Source organism: Lampris incognitus, chromosome 2 (assembly GCF_029633865.1).
Source record: "Lampris incognitus isolate fLamInc1 chromosome 2, fLamInc1.hap2, whole genome shotgun sequence".
In the NCBI taxonomy this organism is placed as follows: Eukaryota; Metazoa; Chordata; class Actinopteri; order Lampriformes; family Lampridae; genus Lampris; species Lampris incognitus.
Genome location: NC_079212.1, coordinates 123,977,878 through 123,998,309, shown reverse-complemented (window position 1 = coordinate 123,998,309; position 20,432 = coordinate 123,977,878). Strand labels below are relative to the sequence as shown.

Here is a 20,432-nt window from a genome sequence, read left to right as displayed (position 1 = left end):
AAGAGAGTGAGGATCATCAAAGTCGGGGCATGAAAGGCTTCAGTAGCCGAGCAAAATTAACTGGTGTTTACGTACATCACATGTATAAGATACTCATTAAGAGGAAAGATGCAAGAGGGGTTATTCTAGGGAGAAGAGAAGAGAAGAGAAGAGAAGAGAAGAGAAGAGAAGAGAAGAGAAGAGAAGAGAAGAGAAGAGAAGAGAAGAGAAGAGAAGAGAAGAGAAGAGGTGGTAGTACAACTTTATTTGTCACCAGAGGGGCATTTGGTTGTACAGCAGTGTGAACAGTTATAACACAAGATAAAAAACATAAGAAGCAATTAAATACAATGTGTAAACAGAGTAGCAAAAAAGCATTGCATACATAAGCTAGAATAAATTAAAACAATGGAAGAAAAAAAAACAAGCATGCTTGAGTGGAAAATGAAGAGAGAAGCCAGGAAGAGAAAAACACATGAAAATGGAACAGAATAAGAATAAAAAGAAAAGCATAAAAAGGGGAACGCATCAGCGTAAACCTGACCAATGACTGACCAGAGTATGGAGAGCTGAGAGGTCTCTTGCAGCAGTTCCTCCATGTTGTCCACCATCTGGGTGTGGAACTGGGTCATGATCATTACTTTGGCCAGGTCAGGGTAGTCCTTCAGTGGGAGCGGGGCCTTGCTCACACTACAGTAAGCCTGGAACAAGGACAGGGACGAGGTTCAGGGTTCGATAACACGCAGGCATCTGCTTTACTATGTCAAAGTAAAACCAGGATCCTATTAACAGGGCATATACGTCTCCATTTTTTATTGCTTCCGTAAGTGCGAATTCTGAGCTTTTTAGTTACTGCAAATTCATACATTTTAATATATTTTTTATTTACATGTTGGTTAATCTGTTCTGTTGTGGTAACTTTAATTTTTGTTAAATTTAAAACTGTCCATCATTTCTATTCACTGTACACTTTTCTACTGATATCTAAATGTTTATTTTTGTACAGGGTTAGTACATACAGACAGACAGACAGACAGACAGACAGACAGACAGACAGACAGACAGACAGACAGATATATAGGTAGATAGCTAGCTAGCTAGATAGTAGTACCTGTAATCTTAACCAGTCAAGTCTGAGAGCTTTGAAGTCAAACTCCTCTTTGTTTTCCACTGTAGAGAGAAATGTTATATGTTATCACATGTTCTATTTTCACTGTCATTAATGATGTATTTACTCTATTATTATTACGTTGTTATTGCAAAACTAATCTGGATGAGTTTTCTAAATTGACCACACTACAAATCAACAATGTCTTCTCTGTACTTATTCAGAACCTATATGGTCTGTTCTAGCGTATTGTAATGATTGGTGAATGATGTGTTTTACATTGTACCCTGTTTGACTGAGAGTGCTGAGAGGGTTGATACAAATGAACTCAACAGGACTGACTCCTCCTCTGGGCAGACACACAAGTTCTTCATGGCAGAGAGATGCAGAAAAAACAAAGCAAAACCCAGTCAAAGTTGTTCTTTCATTCCCCATCCCCCCACTTAAACCTATTCAGGGTTGTGCGGGTCTGGAGAAGATCTCAGCAGACGTTGTGGTGGAAGGCGGAGATAGGGCCAGTCACTCACTCACTAACGAGGCAATGAAATGCAAACTCCACACAGAAAGGCTGGGCTCAAACTCTGGACCCCTGAGTCAAACCTATTATTTATTTGATGAGTATCTTGGTGTTTTACTGTGCCTCAGTTGTGGGACACAATGTTGATTTTCTCAACAACCGTTCATCTGACCGACTTCACACTTGGCGGATGTGTTGCTGAGAACCCAAAGAAGTGCAGTGTCAAGTGTGAAGCTGTTTGGATGAGAGGTTTTCGAGAAAGCTGCCAGCAGCAATACTGGAGGCCAAGTAATTGCCCGGTCCATTCTAGTTCTATGTAATGTAAGAATCTAAGAATAATGTAATCTAAGAATATTCGCTTTCTTATTTTTTCAGTTTCTAGATTTTTGTGTTTTGATGCATCACACACACACACACACACACACACACACACACACATGCATACACATGCATACACATACATACCATGTCACCCTATACTTGTGGGGACCCCTCATTGACTACATTCATTCCCTAGCCCCTAACCCCTAACCTTACCCATCATAACTACATGCCTAATTTTTACCCTTAACCCTTAACCTAATCCTATTTCTAACCTTAACCCTAAAACCAAATCCTAACCCTAAAATAGACCCTTTTCCTCATGGGGGCCTATAAATGCCTCCACAAGGTAGCTGGTTTCAGGTTCTTGTCCCCATTAGCATAGAAAAACCTGGTACACACACACACACACACACACACACACACACAATACATTCTCTACCGGTACCTGCATGGTGTCGTTGAGTACCAGGGCATCAAATTGGGCCAGGTACTGAACGTGGTAGCGCTGTACTACATAGCTGTGTTTGGACATCAGACTTCTTAGCTTCTCCGTGTAGAACAGCAGCTGTGCCATCTGACTGGGAAAGTAAGATAACCGGCATATGAAAATAGAAAACAGAAAACAGCCTTTGACATTTCTTCCCTTTTTCTCCCCAATTGCACCCGGCCAATTACCCCACTCTTCGGAGCTGTCCCGGTCGCTGCTCCACTCCCTCTGCCGATCCGGGGAGGGCTGCAGACTACCACATGCCTCCTCCGATACATGTGGAGTCGCCAGCCGCTTCTTTTCACCTGACGAGGAGTTTTGTCAGGGCGACCTAGCGCATGGGAGGATCACGCTATTCACCCCAGTTCCCCCTACCCCGAACAGGTGCCCCAACCCACCAGAGGAGGCGCTAGTGCAGCGACCAGTACACATACCCACCCACATCCGGCTTCCCACCTGCGGACAAGGCCAATTGTGTCTTTAGGGATGCCCGACCAAGCCGGACGTAACGCAGGGATTCAAACTGGCGATCCCCATGTTGGTAGGCATCGGAATAAACCGCTACACTTTCAGGATTCATAAGTAGGCAGACTGAGCTGTTTTCTCGTAGTGTTCACCATGCTAGATGCACTAAGAGTTAGAGAAGAGTACTGACTTTTGGCTCTCTATAAAGCCACTACTCTGCACTCACCACTAGTCACTTCTGTGATTTTAATAGTTGCTAACAAAATTAGATAGTTCAAAATATAATGGATAATGTTAACTAATTTACCTTTTACTGTTTGCATTTACTTGAAACAGTTCAGATTCAGAACAATTTATTTTTTCATTCCATTATCCAAGCTGCTTATCCTGTAGGGTCACAGGATGCTGGAGCCTATCCCAGCAGTCATTGGGCAGCAGGCGGGGAGACACCCTGGACAGGCCACCAGGCCATCACAGGGCCGACACTTTCACACCTAGGGACAATTTAGTACGGCCGAGTCACTTGACCTACATGTTTTTGGAAGGAAACCGGAGCACCCGGAGGAAACCCACGCAGACACGAGGAGAACATGTAAACTCCACACATAGGATGACCTGGGATGACTCCCAATGTTGGAAAACCCCGAGGTTCGAACCCAGGACCTTCTTTATCTAAGGCGACCGCGCTAACCACTGCACCACCATGCCGCCCCAGTTCAACGCGTACTTGTCTGGGACGTGCCGTCCATATAAGCAAGGTAAGCAGTGCTTACCCAATGAAAAAAGGACGAAAAAATAACTGTGAAATATTAAAATAAAAGTGCTAATATAAACCGTTTGTTTGTCTTCATTAAAAGAGTTGTCATCTTTGGTTCCAGTGCAGCAGTAGTCATTAATTGTGTCTTAGCTTTTTGGCGCCACCCGCAGGTGTAAGCACTCTCTCTCGCTCTGCCCTCTCTAGCGTCGATTCGAATCCATTAGAATCCACCACGGGCGTTGAACTTGTTCCCTCAGCCCACTACTAATATACCCAGGGCAAACATGCTTACAAACCAATCAGTAGCTCTTTCGTTATCAACATCATCACGCCCACGCAACGGACCTGCACGCTAGCTCACCACTGTCAACTAATTTTAACGTTACAGTGAAAATGGACAGAAGTACTGTAAACATCAGCGACCTTCAGGGGTTTCGCAAATTGGATTTCACGGGAAAAATTTTAGTTACTTTCTAAAGGCCGCCCGAAACCAGCGCTGAAAGACCTTCAAACTGAAAAGGGAAGGATCGTGAGGGGATTCCAACAAGCCTGGTACGAACGTAAGAAATGGCTATGTGGCTGTGCAGCGACTAGCCGCCTCTTTTGCTTCTCCTGTACGTTGTTTTCAACGGGTGATTATATGTGGACTCAGGCAGGCTACGGGGACCTTAATAACCTGACAAACGCGCTTAGTAAACGAGAAGATCACAGTGCACATCAGAAGCCAAGTAGCATTGAAAACATTTGGCACCAGCCGTATCGATTTAGCTGTCGATGAGCAAACGAGATTATCAATCGATCTTCACAATCGAAAGGTTAGGGAGAATAGAGCTATTCTAAACTAAATATAAGACCAGAGAAAAGAGATATTCTAAACTTAATATATCTAATTATATATTCTAAATTGATTGATGCCACCTGCTATTTAGCTAAGCAAGAAATAGCATTTCGGGTAGGGTGACCAGATTTTCAAAATCCCAAACCGGGACCCCAAAAAGTGTACTGCACGTTCGGCACGCGCATATGCACGCACTCACAAGCTTGTCTGTTTCGCCGGACATGATACAGTGAAGGTTTTTTATGCCCTCCCACCAAAAAAGACAGGCTCGAGTAGCCGGGACTCGGGACACCCAGCTTGAAACCGGGACAATCCCAGAAAAACCGGGACGTCTGGTCTCGGGCGATGAGGAAGGCAATGACTCTTTGAACCGTGGCAACTACGTAGGACTCACTCATCTCATTGCAGAGTATGATGCGTGGATGGCTCATCCAGCATGATTTGGTTGAAACAGTTCCCGAGGCAACAACGTTGCTAAAATTAGTCTTAACTATACCAGCAACAACGGTATCTGTTGAGGTCATTTTCAACGATGAAGGGAGTGAAGACCCTCCGTCGAAATCGCACCGGACAAGGATGCCTTTCATTGCTAGTCCTGATTTCAATTGAGAAGCAGAGACTTTCGAAACTCCAACAAGCAGGAGACTTTTACAGTAAAGACACGGAGGTGTTCATTCGCAAGGAGAGACGCATGGATTTCGTGTTCAGGTAAAGTAAGATATAATTTCTATATCTTAATGTTATGGCTGCTGGTTCATACAACTACAATTTATATATTGATGATTTGTCCAAGCAGCTGAAAGCCTGTAACACTGGGTGCATGACTGGTAATACCTTGGTGAACCATATTATGTATGCAGATGACCTTGTCATTCTTAGTCCCTGTAGCGCTGGTCTCTAGCAGCTCCTTGATATATGTTCTGTGTCTGGTATGCAGCATGATATCAAATACAATGCTAGTAAGAGTGTTGTCATGATCTGCAGAACCAAAGAGGTCAATCATCTAAAATTTCCTGATTTTAAATTGTCTGATAATAATCTTGTGGTATGTAATAAGGTGAGATATCTTGGGCACTATATTACTGAACAAATGACAGACGATGATGATATTTATAGGCAATGCTGCATTATGTATGCACAAGCAAACACTCTGTCACGCAAGTTTGGTATGTGTTCAGTTTGTGTGAAGATGTCTCTGTTCAGAGCATATTGTACAACACTCTATACTGCACACCTGTGGTCAAACTATAAAAAAGCAAGCTTACAGAGGCTTCCAGTGGCTTATAATGATGCCATGAGAATACTGCTAAAAAGACCTAGATGGTGTAGTGCAAGTGAAATGTTTGTGGCTGCAGGAGTCAGTACCTTTCAAGCTCTTAGAAATCTTATGTATAAATTTATTTGCTGGCTTAATGACTCTGATAATGTAATCATCAACAGTTTGACTAATATAAGATTCAGTGCCACATGCTACCAATCCTGGCTGTGGGACCACTGGTATAGCTGCCTTCTTTTAACACACTGACTTGTTCCATTTATGTAATTTTATTGTGTTTACTCTATGTATTGTCTAGGGATTGTCTTGTCTGTTATGGACCCTGAGTCTGCAATAAAGTTTGAATTGAATTGAACACTGTTCACTAGCCTGATAAGCTGATGGCGATCTGATTTAACTGCTGTGCTGCACTGGACACTTTATTGATTTAAGACCACCATGTCTAATTTGCATTTGAATGTATGCTTTGTGCTATGAAGTGGCGATCTGAGTTGACTGCTGTGCTGCACCGGTTATACTTTATTTAAGACTGCCTTCTTTACCTTTTGAATGTAGGCCTATGCATTGTACATTGATGTTGAGAACGTTGTATTTGGAGAGAGATTAGTTAGGCCAGAGCAGATTGTCTATCAACGGCTCTGAGTTAGGCTAATTGTCGCTGTCCATCCCGGTGGTTCTGAATCAATCGATGAGCGATGGCCCTTGATTTGAAACATGATATCGCGACTGGCAATTTTTTTTTGTTTGTTTTTGGTAATTTGATCATAAAGTCCGCCACTGTAACACTCCGCTTACTGTTTATTAGCGGGTTCCAGGGCATCGATTTACCTGAATGGCATTTCCTTGACACTGCACTCTCACCTATAACATTTGCGCTTGGCACAATGTGTAATTAATTATATCAAAATATTTTATGCTTACCCAATCTCACAGCTCACGGCACGTGCCTGGTACTTGTGTGTATTTCGTAGTCACTAATAACAAACATTGGGTTTGTGTCACAATCTAATTGTTCCCCGGAACAACTAGGAACAACAATCCTATTGTTACAAACACTATTTGTACTTCTACTTTTCCTGTTCTCGTGAGTCAAAAATCAAGCAACTTTTATGAGTCAATTAAATTTCCTTTATCATTCTCCTTGGGTAAATTCAGTTACTGCAAATTAACCCATCCGAGCTGTGATCTGTGTAGCTAGGAGCAGTGGGCTGCCATCTTGATGCAGCACCTGGGGACCAACTCCAGTTCTTTCCCCATTGCTTTGGTCAGGGGCACAGACAGGAGTATAAGCCCTAACATGTATGTCTTTTTGATGGTGGGAAGAAACCAGAGAACCCAGAGGAAACCCACACAGACATGAGGAGAACATGCAACTCCATACAGAAAGGACCTGGGATGACCCCCAAGGTTGGACAACCCCGGGGTTCGAACCAGGACCTTCTTACTGTGAAGCAACAGCACTAATCACTGGGCCACCATGCCGACCAATTCTATGAGCTTACACCGTTTAGATATACTATTCACCCTCCCCCCCAACATTTCAACCAGCACTAGTCTATTATCCAATCCCTCCATCAAATCAGTGACTAGCGGCTGTTGTAGTGTTACAAATGTCTATTTTTACCAACCTACAAAATTTGATAAGTTTTATCTGAGAGAATAGCTGCTGGTCAGAAAAATAACAAACAAGTGGTGAATTCTTAGTGATTAGTGCGTTTTAGAGAATAAATGAGAAAAACAGCCTGATGTACTACTTCACAGTCTCTATATGGGGAATATCTCATAGTGCTAATGCTGGAGGATGGGATGTTGGCATTTTAAATGGCTGATTAAAGTTGTGCACGTAAAAGCCACTTTTATGAGCACAAACACAATTGTGTTGTTATGTCTCTCATACTCTGTGCTGAGACAGTCAAATTAGAACCAGATTGATGGGAACTGATAGAGCAGAGTATGTCCACCTGCTTTCTGTCTGTCTGTGACCTACTTGTCTACATAATCCTCCAGGTTCTTGATCTTGGGCATGTTCTCGGAGTGCCGGACAAGCCACAGAACCTCGTCACGGGAGAACGACAGAGCCATGAAGACGAGCAACGCCTGTGGGGAGCAAAGTAAACAGGAATATTAGGAAACGTTCATCTTGGACTTGAAACTTGCAGAAGAGTTAAGGCACAGTTTCCCAACCTTAGGGTCACGACCCCAAGTGGAGTCGCATTGAACTGAAATGGGGTCACCTGAAATTTCTAGTAATTCATCAATACAAATAATTATTATTATTATAATAATAAACACACCACACACGATTTAAAATAACTAACTTCCCCTCATAAAAATCGAGTTCTCGGCATATTTCGATTCCCACGATCACAAGTTACCAACGTGTTGATTCCCACGCTCAAACAAATAGTGAGCGAAGTTTGCAAGCAAATCAGAGCGACAGAAAATGGAAAGATTTCTTCACCCCCCTGTGCCCTCCACACCTTTGAGTGAAACGGAGAAACTGATCTCAAAACGACAATTTGCTCTTTCACACAGAAGCACGGTGGTTATTGAGAGGTAGGGTGCTGGAGCGATTTTTCAAGTTGAGCAATGAACTGTTGGTGTTTTCCATGGATGTGAAAAAAAACAAAAAAAGATTTTGTCGACTTTCTGTGTGACCAGCAAAAAATGTGCCTCCTTGCATATGTAAAGGACATCTTTAGAAAACTTGATGAACTGAGGGGAAAAACAAGAATATCATGCAGGTGAGTGACCATATTGATGGATTCGGGGGGAAACTCACATTCTGGAGAGAAAGCCATTCAAAAGCAAACTTCACCCCTTTCCCCCAGCTGAGCAAGTTTCTAACAGACAACAACATCGATGACCAGTGCTCCACAAAGATGATGTGCGAGCACCTGAAACACACAGAAGAGCACTTTTCCACTTACTTTCCAGACTTGGATATGTCAAAGTTTGGCTGGGTGAGGGACTCATTCCACTGTGATGCAGGCTCAGTGGACCTACCTGCCACTGCTGTTGAATAGCTGATTGAACTGACGTGATAGAATGCAACAGGGACTGCATTCGCGAGTGGCGATGGAGGAATTCTGGTTTGGAGCAAGAGACGATTACCCAGAGCTCTCACAGTGTGCTTTAAATCTGTTGGTTCCTTTTGGAAACACATATTTGTGTGAAGCTGGATTTAGTGGTCTTGTGTGCATGAAGTCAAAGTACCATTCGCGACTGGATGTAACTGCAGTGATGAGATGCACTCTGTCTACTACACCACCAAACTTTGAAAGGCTGCAGCGAGATGTGCAAGCTCAACTGTCCCATTAAATAGGAAAGAGACACCAATCATGGGTCTTGTGGGGAGGGGAGATGTGAGCAGTCTGAGTATGTATGTATGTATGTATGTATGTATGTATGTATGTATGTATGTATGTATGTATGTATGTATGTATGTATGTATGTATGTATGTATGTATATGTAATTTCCGTATATTTTATGTTTTTTTTGTATTGTGTTTGTATTGTCTTGTGTTGGGGAAAAAGTAGATGACTAATAAAAATATTGATCACAAAAAAGAGACAAATCATAATACATAAAATACATAATAAATATACAGAATTGTCATGGGTAGAGCCCAAATGTGGTCTAAAATGAACATTTTCTTGCAACAAATTAATTCTAGCATAATTTTAGAATGTCTGGGGTCACTAGGATTTTGTGACTTCAAAGTGGGGTCACGAGCCAAAAAAGGTTGGAAACCCCTGAGTTAAGGCATGAATTTTTTATATATATATATATATATATATATATATATATATATATATATATATAGGAATTTCCTTCAGCTCTGTTGCTCATGGGAAAAAATAATGGGGTTTTTAGTTGAATGCCTGAAATAAAATCTGTGGTCAACTCAAGCCTGAGACATTTTGATGATTTGCTCTCCGTCGTGTGACCCATTACCACCAGGATCAGAGGTTTTGAAGCATAAATATCGTTCAGATCAGTAAAATGCTAAGATTAGGCTAATCTATGATCGGTGTTTTCCATGCTTCAATTTGCTGGCAACTCACTCTCCTATGCATTATAGATGCTTCAAAAATCAAAAAAAGAAGGTTTACTGGTCGATTTCGTTTAAATAACCCTGGTGAGCTTGTGTTAATTACAGACTATTCAATGCATTTAATGAAAAAGTCATGAATTTTTTCCATTAGAGGAACAGCGGTGTCTAACTTTAGGGTTTCTGGACTCAAAATTGGACCACTCTGTATAAAAGGATGAAACTCTTCATGCAGCACTGATTTGCAAGTCATCTCTACGTACCTTGGGTCCCAGTAGTCCGGGCTCATCCTCCAGAACTTTAAACAACTCTTTCAAAGCTCCCCTCAGATAGTGTCTCCTCTCTCTGTGCATAACCCCACTGATAATGAAAGGGATGAAGCGGACATTTGGTTCAGAGCTGTCGTTTCAAGGTGATTCTACAAATAACTTCATATAACATTAGAAAGTTATGACTCAAAAGTCACAAGTGAAGATTGCTCCGTCTGCCAGGCCCCACCTGTTAGCTATAGCATGCTCACGGCATTCCTTGATATCTGCAATTCGCTTCCCATATCTGAAATCAAGTGAAACAGTCAAAAGGTCAGCAGGAACTTTAGAAATGATAACAGTATTCACAGAGGGACAATGGTGTGGGTTCACTTGTTCATTTATTCTCTGTAGGCCAGTCATATTTAGGGTTGATGAAGGGTCTATCCCTGCAGGCATTGAGCAGAATGCAGGGAGATGCTCTCGACGGGTGGTCTCCAGTTCATTACAGGGCCCTCACACTCATAATTACTTAGACCATTGTTCACATATATGGCCAGTTTCCAAAATCCATCCATTCATTGTTTATATTCGCTTAATCTAATGTAGGGTTACACAAGGTTGGAGCCTATCCCAGCATGTGCATCAGATATTAAGTAAACACCCGAGACAGGTCACCAGTTCATCGAAGGGCCCACATGCCAGAGTTACTTGGACCCAATTTACACTTTCAGGCAGTTTGAATTCTCTGAATCATCTAACTATAAACTCAACACTTTGAGTAGAAACTTATATGAAAAAAGGGGAAACATGCAGACTCCATACTAGGTCTGGAATCAAACCTAGGACCTTCTCCATCTCTGTTTTGGCCTGTCTTGGGTCATCAACCCACCTTATCGCACCTCTTCCCCCTTCAAGTCCTCCAATGGTGGGATAGGGTTAGATGCACATTCCCCATTGTAAGTTCATGACTCGTCTTTTTAAGACATCACCTTCTACGGTCTATTCCATTGCCTACAAACACAGGGATCGCCAATTCGAATCCCCGTGTTACCTCCGGCTTGGTTGGGCTTTCCTACAGACACAATTGGCCATGTCTGCGGGTGGGAAGCCGGATGTAGGTATGTGTTCTGGTCGCTGCACTAGCGCCTGTTCAGGTGGGAGGGGGAACTGGGGGGGAATAGCGTGATCCTCCCACACGCTACGTCCCCCCTGGTGAAACTCCTCACTGTCAGGTGAAAAGAAGCGGCTTGTGGCTCCACATGTATCGGAGGAGGCATGTGGTAGTCTGCAGCCTTCCCTGGATTGGTAGAGGGGGTGGAGCCATGACCGAAATGGCTCAGAAGAGTGGGGTAATTGGCCGGGTACAATTGTGGAGAAAAGAGGGGGAAAATCAATTAAAAAAAAAAAGGCAGTTGCATGACGTCACATGACCCCCCCTTTTCTCACCAATTGTATCTGGCCAATTACCCCACTCTTCTGAGCCGTCCCGGTCGCTGCTCCACCCCCTCTCCGATCCAGGGGAGGACCGCAGACTATCACATGCCGCCTCCGATACATGTCGAGTCGCCAGTCGCTTCTTTTCACCTGACAGTGAGGAGTTTCGACAGGGGGACAGGGGGATGTAGCGCGTGGGAGGAACATGCTATTCCCCCCAGTTCCCCCTCCCCCCCGAACAGGTGCCCTGATCGACCAGAGGGGGCGCTAGTGCAGTGACCAGGACACACATCCACATACGGATTCCCACCCGCAGACACGGCCAATTGTGTTTGTAGGGACGCCCGACCAAGCCGGAGGTAACACGGGGATTCGAACTGGCGATCCCCGTGTTAGTAGGCAACTGAATAGACTGCTATGCCACCCAAATGCCGTCCCTTGAATTTCTAATTTAATCATCACACCAAGTCCAATTCTATGTATGGGCAGACTCACTTTACAATCAGTAAAAGTTTACCTAGATTTGAACTTGAGGACATGTTTTCTTAAAATGCCACTTTTTCATGATCACTGCAATCCCATAGGAAAGTTATAAAGACACATAAAGGCTTTCACACAGTGCCAAGGCCATATGAAAGCCTGATAATTGCTACGTGTACAACGCGATGCACAGAGTACGGTCTTATTATGCACAAGTAAAAATATGGATGAATTGGTACGTCATACATTACCCTTTGAAGTTGTCAAAGAGGTCCTCAGAGACCTTGTGTACGTTGATAACCTCGTCCCTGATGAGGGTGAGGAACAGGCCACTTCTCAGAGCCATCTTCCAGAGCTCCTGGGAGGCCTGGTTGGTGTTCAGACTACTGTGGCACAACAGCAAACCAACTGCAGAGAAGACGACGACATCAAAACATCTTAACTGTGTTTATTGCTCTCTGTTTAAATATTGCTACATTTCTGCTGTCTTTCTTCACAAAGTTATATCAGTCAGATTATAGATGGTTTTCTTCTCACCTTAATTTGCAATCTGAATTTTGAACAGTGGATTAAAAAGGTTTCACATGTTGAGCTGCAGTATGACCGTGGAAGATGAATGAAAAAGACATTGTTTGCATCTTCAACTGAAGATACCATATATTGCAGGCCCAAGATGAATGGGGCATTCTGTAGATGTCCACTCCATCACATTCTTGCATTCTGCGTTTTTATATACATGTGTGTGTGTCTACTCAAATGGACAGTTCATCCATGAGCATCCAGGAGAGGCAATACTTACTGATGATCCACCGCTCCATCACTTCGAGAGAGAGGTATTCACACGCCATCTGTGATGTGAACATCAACCTTATGAACTCAATAGAAATACAGTGTCCTTCAGAAAGCATTTTGTTTTGCATTTTAATTGTGCAACCCCACGTTTACAAGACTGCATGCAGTATTCATAGTGTTATTCCAAAATGCTCTGTTCCATCACATTTCACCCACAGAGATAATCCTCAGAAAATGTAAAATTTCGGAAGAATGAGCCTCTGTGGTTGGAGTATTGGCACACATATGGTGGAGCTATAGGGCATGGGAGTCATGACGTTGGGTCAGAGGGACTTACAGCTGTGTTTAAAGGAGGAGGGCAGCATATTCCCTGTATGAGTTGAAGGACTGAGAGGAGAAGGTTGGGAGGTTAAGTGAGGATGAAATTACATGATGCTTAGGAGGAAGGTGGAAAAATAGAGAAATATTTGTCAAAACAAGAAGAAAAACGTAAAAAGAAAATGAAGGAAAAGAAACGGAAGTAAGATTCTAATTTTTTTCATCTGCTGATTTATTCTTTTTGTTGTATTTTGTTGTTTTTTTTTTTCTTCCAAATAATTTGTAGCAGATATTTCATGACTACCATTTGTGTTTGTGGTATTTCCTTTGTGTACACTGAAAAAGAGATAGTGATATCCTTGGCACTATTAATGTCAAGTAGACACGTGTTCGAATCTCATTTCAAGCCTCTCACATTTCTTCCCTTGTCTAATTAATAACATATTGAGGCATATTGCCTTGCTCACCCATTACTAAAAAGAGGGATGTGGGAGAGTAGCTGGTGAGAGAGGACACATAAAGATCCAGCATTGCATACTTCTGACACTTTTTACATTTCATGTTACCTCTGACTTTTGTACTGCTTTTAATACTGCTTCTCTTAAATGTATACTATTTTTCTTAAATGTTACCCTATTCCTGGTCCTGTGGAGGTTTGGGTCAGAAAATAAAACAGATTCTGACCGACTAATTCTCTGACTCTGATTCTGAGTGGTGTTGTGATTGTTGGAGAACATGCTCACAGTGTCACAGCAGGCAGGCTCTAACATGCTGGTGGGAGAGCTGAGGAGGCTGAGGAGCTGGATGCCCCTCCACTGCTCTGCTGGCAGGTTCCTGCGAGGGTACACCATCTGCAGAGACAGCACTGCCGCTGTCACCGACTGACAGGCACACAGACAGACAGTCAAAGAGAAGAGAGGGGGACATGATTGAAAAAGTGGAGAAAGAAAGAGTTAGTGCTGGTAAGTACTATGTTTGATATCCAATATTTTCTTATCCATATCTATATCCATATCCATCTATATCCATGTGCCATTTTTTCTGGTCTTATCATCTAGTGCTGCATGGGGACTTGTATAACAATGTAACAGACAAACAGACAGACAGATTGATAAAGAGATAGACATATAAATAAATAGACAGACACACACACACACACACACACACACACACACACACACACAGATAGATAGATAGATAGATAGATAGATAGATAGATAGATAGATAGATAGATAGATAGATAGATAGATAGATAGATAGATAGATAGATAGATAGATAGATAGATAGATAGATAGATAGATAGATAGATAGATAGATAGATAGATAGATAGATAGATAGATAGATAGATAGATAGATAGATAGATAGATAGATAGATAGATAGATACTCCCACCCTTGTGTGAGGGCCAAACTCCTGAGCAAGCTTCTTCCAGGGCTGGTCATATTCGATGAACATCTGGCCCAGTCTTGGGTAGGATGGCTCACTGCAGGATCCAAACAAATTATTTCTCAATAAATGCAGAAGAAGAACAATAACAGCAACAACAGAACAATACATCTCATTTTCTGGGAGACCCAAGATGAGAGAGATGAGATAATTGGCCATACTGCATTCATATTCAGATGGATGCATTTGTGGTGACATTTATATTCATGGCTCTGTGTTTGTGTTTGCGGCTCATGTCTGCAGTGCAGATGTGCATCATGCCATTTTGCAGTGTAGAAAAACACAATATGAAGTGGAGGGGTTCAAAATGCCAAAATATCGCTTGGCACTCTGAACAGGTTAGCTGGGAATAGTTTATGTCTCTGGAAGATTGAGTCTACTAAATGAAGGGGGACAGCTATGTCCAGTCCAAAGATACATCTTTTTTTTTGTGTGTGTGTGGGGGGTATTTTCCCCCCTTTTTGTCCCCAATTATATCCGGCCAACCCCACTCTTCCAAGCCTTCCCGGTTGCTGCTCCACCCCCTCTGCCGATCCAGGGGGGGTGCAGACTACCACATGCCTCCTCCGATACATGTTGAGTCGCCAGCCGCTTCTTTTCACCTGACAGTGAGGAGTTTCGCCAGGGGGACGTAGCATGATCATGCCATTCCCCCCAGTTCCCCCTCCCCCACGAACAGACGCCCCGACCGACCAGAGGAGGCGCTAGTGCAGCGACCAGGACACATACCCACATCCGGCTTCCCACCCACAGACAGGCGCCCTACCAGGCCGGAGGCAACACGGGGATTCGAACTGGGATCCTCGTGTTGGAATAGACCGCTATGCTACCTGGACGTCCCATCTAAAGCCAATATTGACAGATGAGTAAACTTTTAATGGCTTCACTTAAAACATGCATGAACTACTTTACATGGAATAACATATCGAACGCCATCTTTTGTTGACCAGGTGGAAACGTTTGTGAATAGCACTCGGTGAATGGAAAACAGATACCAGAGGAATGAAAACAAGTTTGAGGGACATGTTTTCATTTGCATATCAGCTAATCTATGTTCTTGTCCACTTCAAAGTTATCGGCTTTGCAATTTAAATTGAGATTCCCTTCTTTTTTTTTCATTGCTATGCATTTTTAAATATTGTAGCTAGAAGGTAACAACTTATTTTGAGGAATGCTAAGTTAAGTTTTTGGAATAAAACTGACCTTATCAATTTCTATTACTAAGCTGCCAAAATGCAAAGTTAGATTTCATTCCAGCATGCATCAAATTTTTATTTTTATTTTCTATATATGCTTTGTCAAATCCCACAGGAGGAGGGAAATTATCTTTGGGGAAGCAATCTAGTGCTGCATTCATGGAGGAAGTAGGGTTAGATATCTTGCTCATGGACATTTCGGCAGGAAATGTGTTACAGGCATTGAACTAGTACCCTTGACTAGAGGTGGTCAGCCTCGCTAACATCTGGACTAGCCTGCTGCCTTAAGGGGACAGAACTGAGAGTCCATTAAGCAGTTTAATATCTCCTTACTTGCTCCCAGTGGTCATCTCATGGGCACAGTTGTGCAAACCCACCAAGGCCCTCTTGTCCTCGATGCGAGAAAGCATTACGATTACAGAGGTGTAGATGACGATCAGGTCCAAGTAGCTCTTGGTGAAGTCAAAGTTGATGGTCTGATGAGGACAAAGAGCAAAAGAATCACTTAAGGGAGAAGTAAAGCGAAGACAATTGGGTTGATTTGTCCAAGACTCAAATTGAAATTTTATACAATGCACATGGCACATTTAGGGTCCACAGCTTTAGTTTAACAGATAGGAAATTTCAAGTCAGACTGTTTAGCGATAATTATCTTTGTTATTCGCCACCGGTTTGGGAATAGAACCCAATAGATTTTTCAAAAGTGGGGATAAACAGTTTGAATTTAAGCTTGACTATGCTACATTTGGTACTTTGATACGATAACCAAACTATAGCCAAAACAGTCATGAAATACTTACAATATCAAAGAAGCACTGGCAGGCATCAATGGTATTAAACAACTCATAGACATGGTCCTGAAACCAGAATCAAAACAGGGAATGTGTTAGATTAAGAAAGAAAAAAATAAATCATGCGGAGCGTCACACCTGCAGATAACCTGGCTTATGCCCTGGAAATGTAAATGTTCTAACTGTACTGTAAATCTTCCAGGTAATACAACTATTTTAAGTATTATTTATATTCATCTCCCTGTGATATCAGTGCTGCATAATTCACAACTAGCAATAATGTGTTGGCCGTACTGTGCCTCCCATTATGGAAAAATGAGAAAACCCTGGGAAGTGTGACAGGAAGTCCAGCAAAAAATCGAGTATGATTCTCCCTGATGCTTGGCACCCGAGTCTATTATTTTCCCTCTATCAGCATAAACTACTCTGCATGCAAATATCTGAAATTATGGAGAGAGAGAGAGATAATCACCCTAAACTCCATGACATCCAGGAAGGAGTTGTAGTAACTGGCTGTGGCTGACATCACCTCAGCCTTCTGTCTCTGGATGTTGGTCAGATGTTGCTGCAATAAACAAGGCACACTTAGATTTCAGCAGATGTTGCATTTAAATTTTAGTCTTTTAGCAAATGGCTTTTTAATGAGCAGCAGGATGTGGCTTTACATTGCCTGAATTTAAGTGAGTTATTACTTGTGATCTTCAGTTTGCATGGGCATTAACGCTAGTGAATTCTGCTTCAGTGAAAGAACCGCGGCACAGTAATCCAACAGTTATAATGGAATAAAATGTCGTCTTGTATGTCATAAAAAGAATTGCGGCTTTATGAGCAAAGGACAATCTTTTTTTTTTCTTCTACATTTGTGCCTGTGAATATGTTGCATGGTTTTTCTCTATAACTCTCAAAATGCTGCAAAAATACCCCTGCAAAATCTCTGCAAAATCTTGGCATATGTCATTTCATCAATTGTCTAATCAAGTGCACCTTTATTTTTTCCTACTAGCAAAGTCGCATTTTGATTTTTTTCTCAGGCTATTTATTAACAACTGTGCAACTGCTTTGGAACCAAGTGGGATCATTATATGTTCAATATGAAGATTCAATAAGCTGTTAAGATTTTGCTGGGTGCTTTATCAAGCTCTGGTGATTATTCGTTTACAGAATTTGAACAAGGTTGGTTGCTATAACATCTGAAAAGCCACAGTGCAGCAGAAACGTTCAGTTCTTCAGGTGAACTATGAGTTAAAAGAGAGCGTACTGTATACTCACACTGTTTCCTCTGATGTCGATGTTGGGGAATTTCTTGTTAATGTATTTGATGGCTGGCTCCGTAGCTTTGTCTGACAGGATGGATGGTCGTAGCTTAGGGTCTGAACATGTCTGTGACCAGAGGAGTGGAGTCAGTCAGCATCAGATTGTGTTGTGGTTATGACACCCATCATCCAATACAGAATTTGTCAATGAATATTGAATGTCAACATTTTTTTTTAGCATTTTCCGCCTTTATTTGATAGTAATAGTCGTGAGAGAGAGAGAGAGAGAGAGAGAGAGAGAGAGGAAAGGCAGGGGAGAGAGAGGGGATGACATGCAGCAAAGGGCCCGGGCCAGATTCGAACCGAGGCCACTGCAGTAAGGACTCAGCCCTATGTGGTACCACTCTACCAGATGAGCCACCGGGGCACCCCGAGTTTGTCAAATTTAACCATGACGTTAAAGTTTGTTTTCTCCTTCCTAATTTATAGCTAACGTTAGACATACAAGCCAGGCTGGTCTGGGGAGTTGATCACATCAGTTATATTCAACCAAAAGAAAGACCATCTGAGGTCATCAGTTCACAAGATTTGTGTGGCTCGCAACTCGAGGCTCAGCCAGCATGAAAATGCATTTTGTGTGTGTGTGTGTGTTGGGGAAAAGGTAACCCCCTTGACACTTTACTTCAGATCAATTCTAATTCATTTTTTGGGGTGACAGTTGCCCAAAGGTTAGACAATTTAGCTGGAAGATGAAATCCCAGACCATCTTGGAACACTGTGAATGAATGATGTCCCCCACTGCTCTCCCAAGCTTCAACAACTACTGTAGTCTTGACTTTGAACAAAGTACTCCACTTTGCTGCTCCCTTGTGGGGGAAGGCCTGCACCCATACTGGGCAACTTCTAGATGGGAATGTGTGCAGATGAGCAATTGAGAAAGAGGGTATTCGAAGAAAAGAGAGAGTGAGAGCTATGCCTTAACTGGATAGATAAGGCCACATGCGTTCTCGCTCACTCGCGCTCTCTTTCTCACAGATACACACACACACACAGATACTGCACATACAAAGAAGCATGCGCGCGAACACAAACATACACACCTACGTATACAGTCTAGATTCTTCACCAGTTTACATGGTGCAATTATCAAGGCATAAAATTGCTTCTGTGTGAGTGTGTGTGTGGTGTGTGTGTGTGTGTGTGTGTGGTGTGTGTGTGTGCGTGTTTGTATGTGCAGTGTGTCTGTGTGGTGTGTGTTAGTATTTGCAGAGTGTGTGTGTGCTTGTTTGTATGTGCAATGTGTGTGTGTGTATTTGCAGTGTGTGCAGTGTGTGTGTTTGGATTGCAGTGTGTGTGTGCGCGCGTGTGCTTGTTTGTATTTGCTGTGTGCGTGTGCGTGTGTGCACATCTGCCAACCTCTACGCATTCTGCGTAGTCACTCCGCATTTTGAGACCAAAATACGCGACCACGAGTTTATAGTCCAAAATACGCAAAAGAGCTGCCTTTAAAATAAAGGCTCGGCCGCTCTGATGACCGAGCGGAATAAACCGCCGTTCTTGCAACTGCTTGTCATGTGGCTGGGAGGTTCGTATCCCAGACTCGCCGTAACAGGTCACGGCCAGAGCGTCCACGGGGTAAGGCATTCATTAGGCCACCCTTACCCGAGGGATAGTGGGTGTAGATCGGTGTAGTGTTCGGGGACTCGTCGTTCTCCTGCAACCCCTCTGGACCATCCGGGCGCCTGTAGCCAAGCAACTGAAAGCGTTCTCCCCCACGTCTCCTTCGCGGCCTGAAGGTAACGCAACCCATGCGCGGCTTCAGCGGGTAAACTTTTTTTTTTTTGTCAATATTATACAATCAACAAGGCACAACATATTCAAGAGCATATCTTTTACAACAAAAAGAAACTGAGCAAGCATAATCATAACAAAAAATAAATTACAAAAAATAAAATAAAAATAAAACACAAGTGGTCAATCAGGAATTAAGGTACATAGATATTGATAAAGACATAGGGCTTTTTGAGTTTTACAACATTTTACATATTTTTATATAGTATTATCTCATTTTGATATGCAGCAAATATTGGAATAATTTTTAAAAAGCGACATTTGTGTATGAAAAATTTAGCCAAAATAATTTAATTATTATTCCCAAATTCTGTTTTCTTGTCCTCCAATTGTAAACCAAATCTTATATTTTCATATGTTAAAATCTGAGGAATTTGATCACTGCAGGTTATCCAATTTTGAAAAGCATCCCAAAAGGCCCTAATTAAGCTACACGAGAAAAAAAGATGTTCTATTGTTTCAATGTTTGCATTACAGAAAGTGCAACTATTTAAATCTAAATTAAACCTTTGGTGTAAGAAGTCATTACACGGGTAGATCTCATTCAACATTTTAAAGTGAACTTCTTTAGCCTTGGGTGGGATTGGAAAGGAAAGGTAACTGGTTCTTATCTTAATTATAAAATTTCTGGTGTATTCTTTGAACAAAAATTTCCTCTTCAAGGGTGAAGAGAAACAAATTGAGGTGAGATTGGTCCTTCATAATTTATTATTGCATTTTTTTATCTAAAAAACTACATCCATCTATGACTTAAGTAGGCATTGGTGGAATAACCACAGAATAAGTCAGCATGCCTTTGATTAAAATAATC

The 20,432-nt window shown here is 42.2% G+C and overlaps 1 protein-coding gene across 1 annotated transcript in view; it reads right to left on the bottom strand.

The window, feature by feature from the left end:
- Nucleotides 1-20,432, bottom strand: part of nckap1l (NCK associated protein 1 like) — a 56,822-nt gene that overhangs the window by 25,490 nt on the left and 10,900 nt on the right. Inside the window, 15 exon segments of the mRNA XM_056273717.1 lie at nt 535-680; nt 1,091-1,149; nt 1,374-1,455; nt 2,374-2,502; nt 7,735-7,848; nt 10,070-10,166; nt 10,305-10,361; nt 12,223-12,379; nt 12,771-12,819; nt 13,825-13,962; nt 14,477-14,567; nt 16,060-16,202; nt 16,527-16,583; nt 16,990-17,082; nt 17,787-17,897. Of these exon segments, the coding sequence (XP_056129692.1) occupies nt 535-680; nt 1,091-1,149; nt 1,374-1,455; nt 2,374-2,502; nt 7,735-7,848; nt 10,070-10,166; nt 10,305-10,361; nt 12,223-12,379; nt 12,771-12,819; nt 13,825-13,962; nt 14,477-14,567; nt 16,060-16,202; nt 16,527-16,583; nt 16,990-17,082; nt 17,787-17,897 (1,523 nt within the window).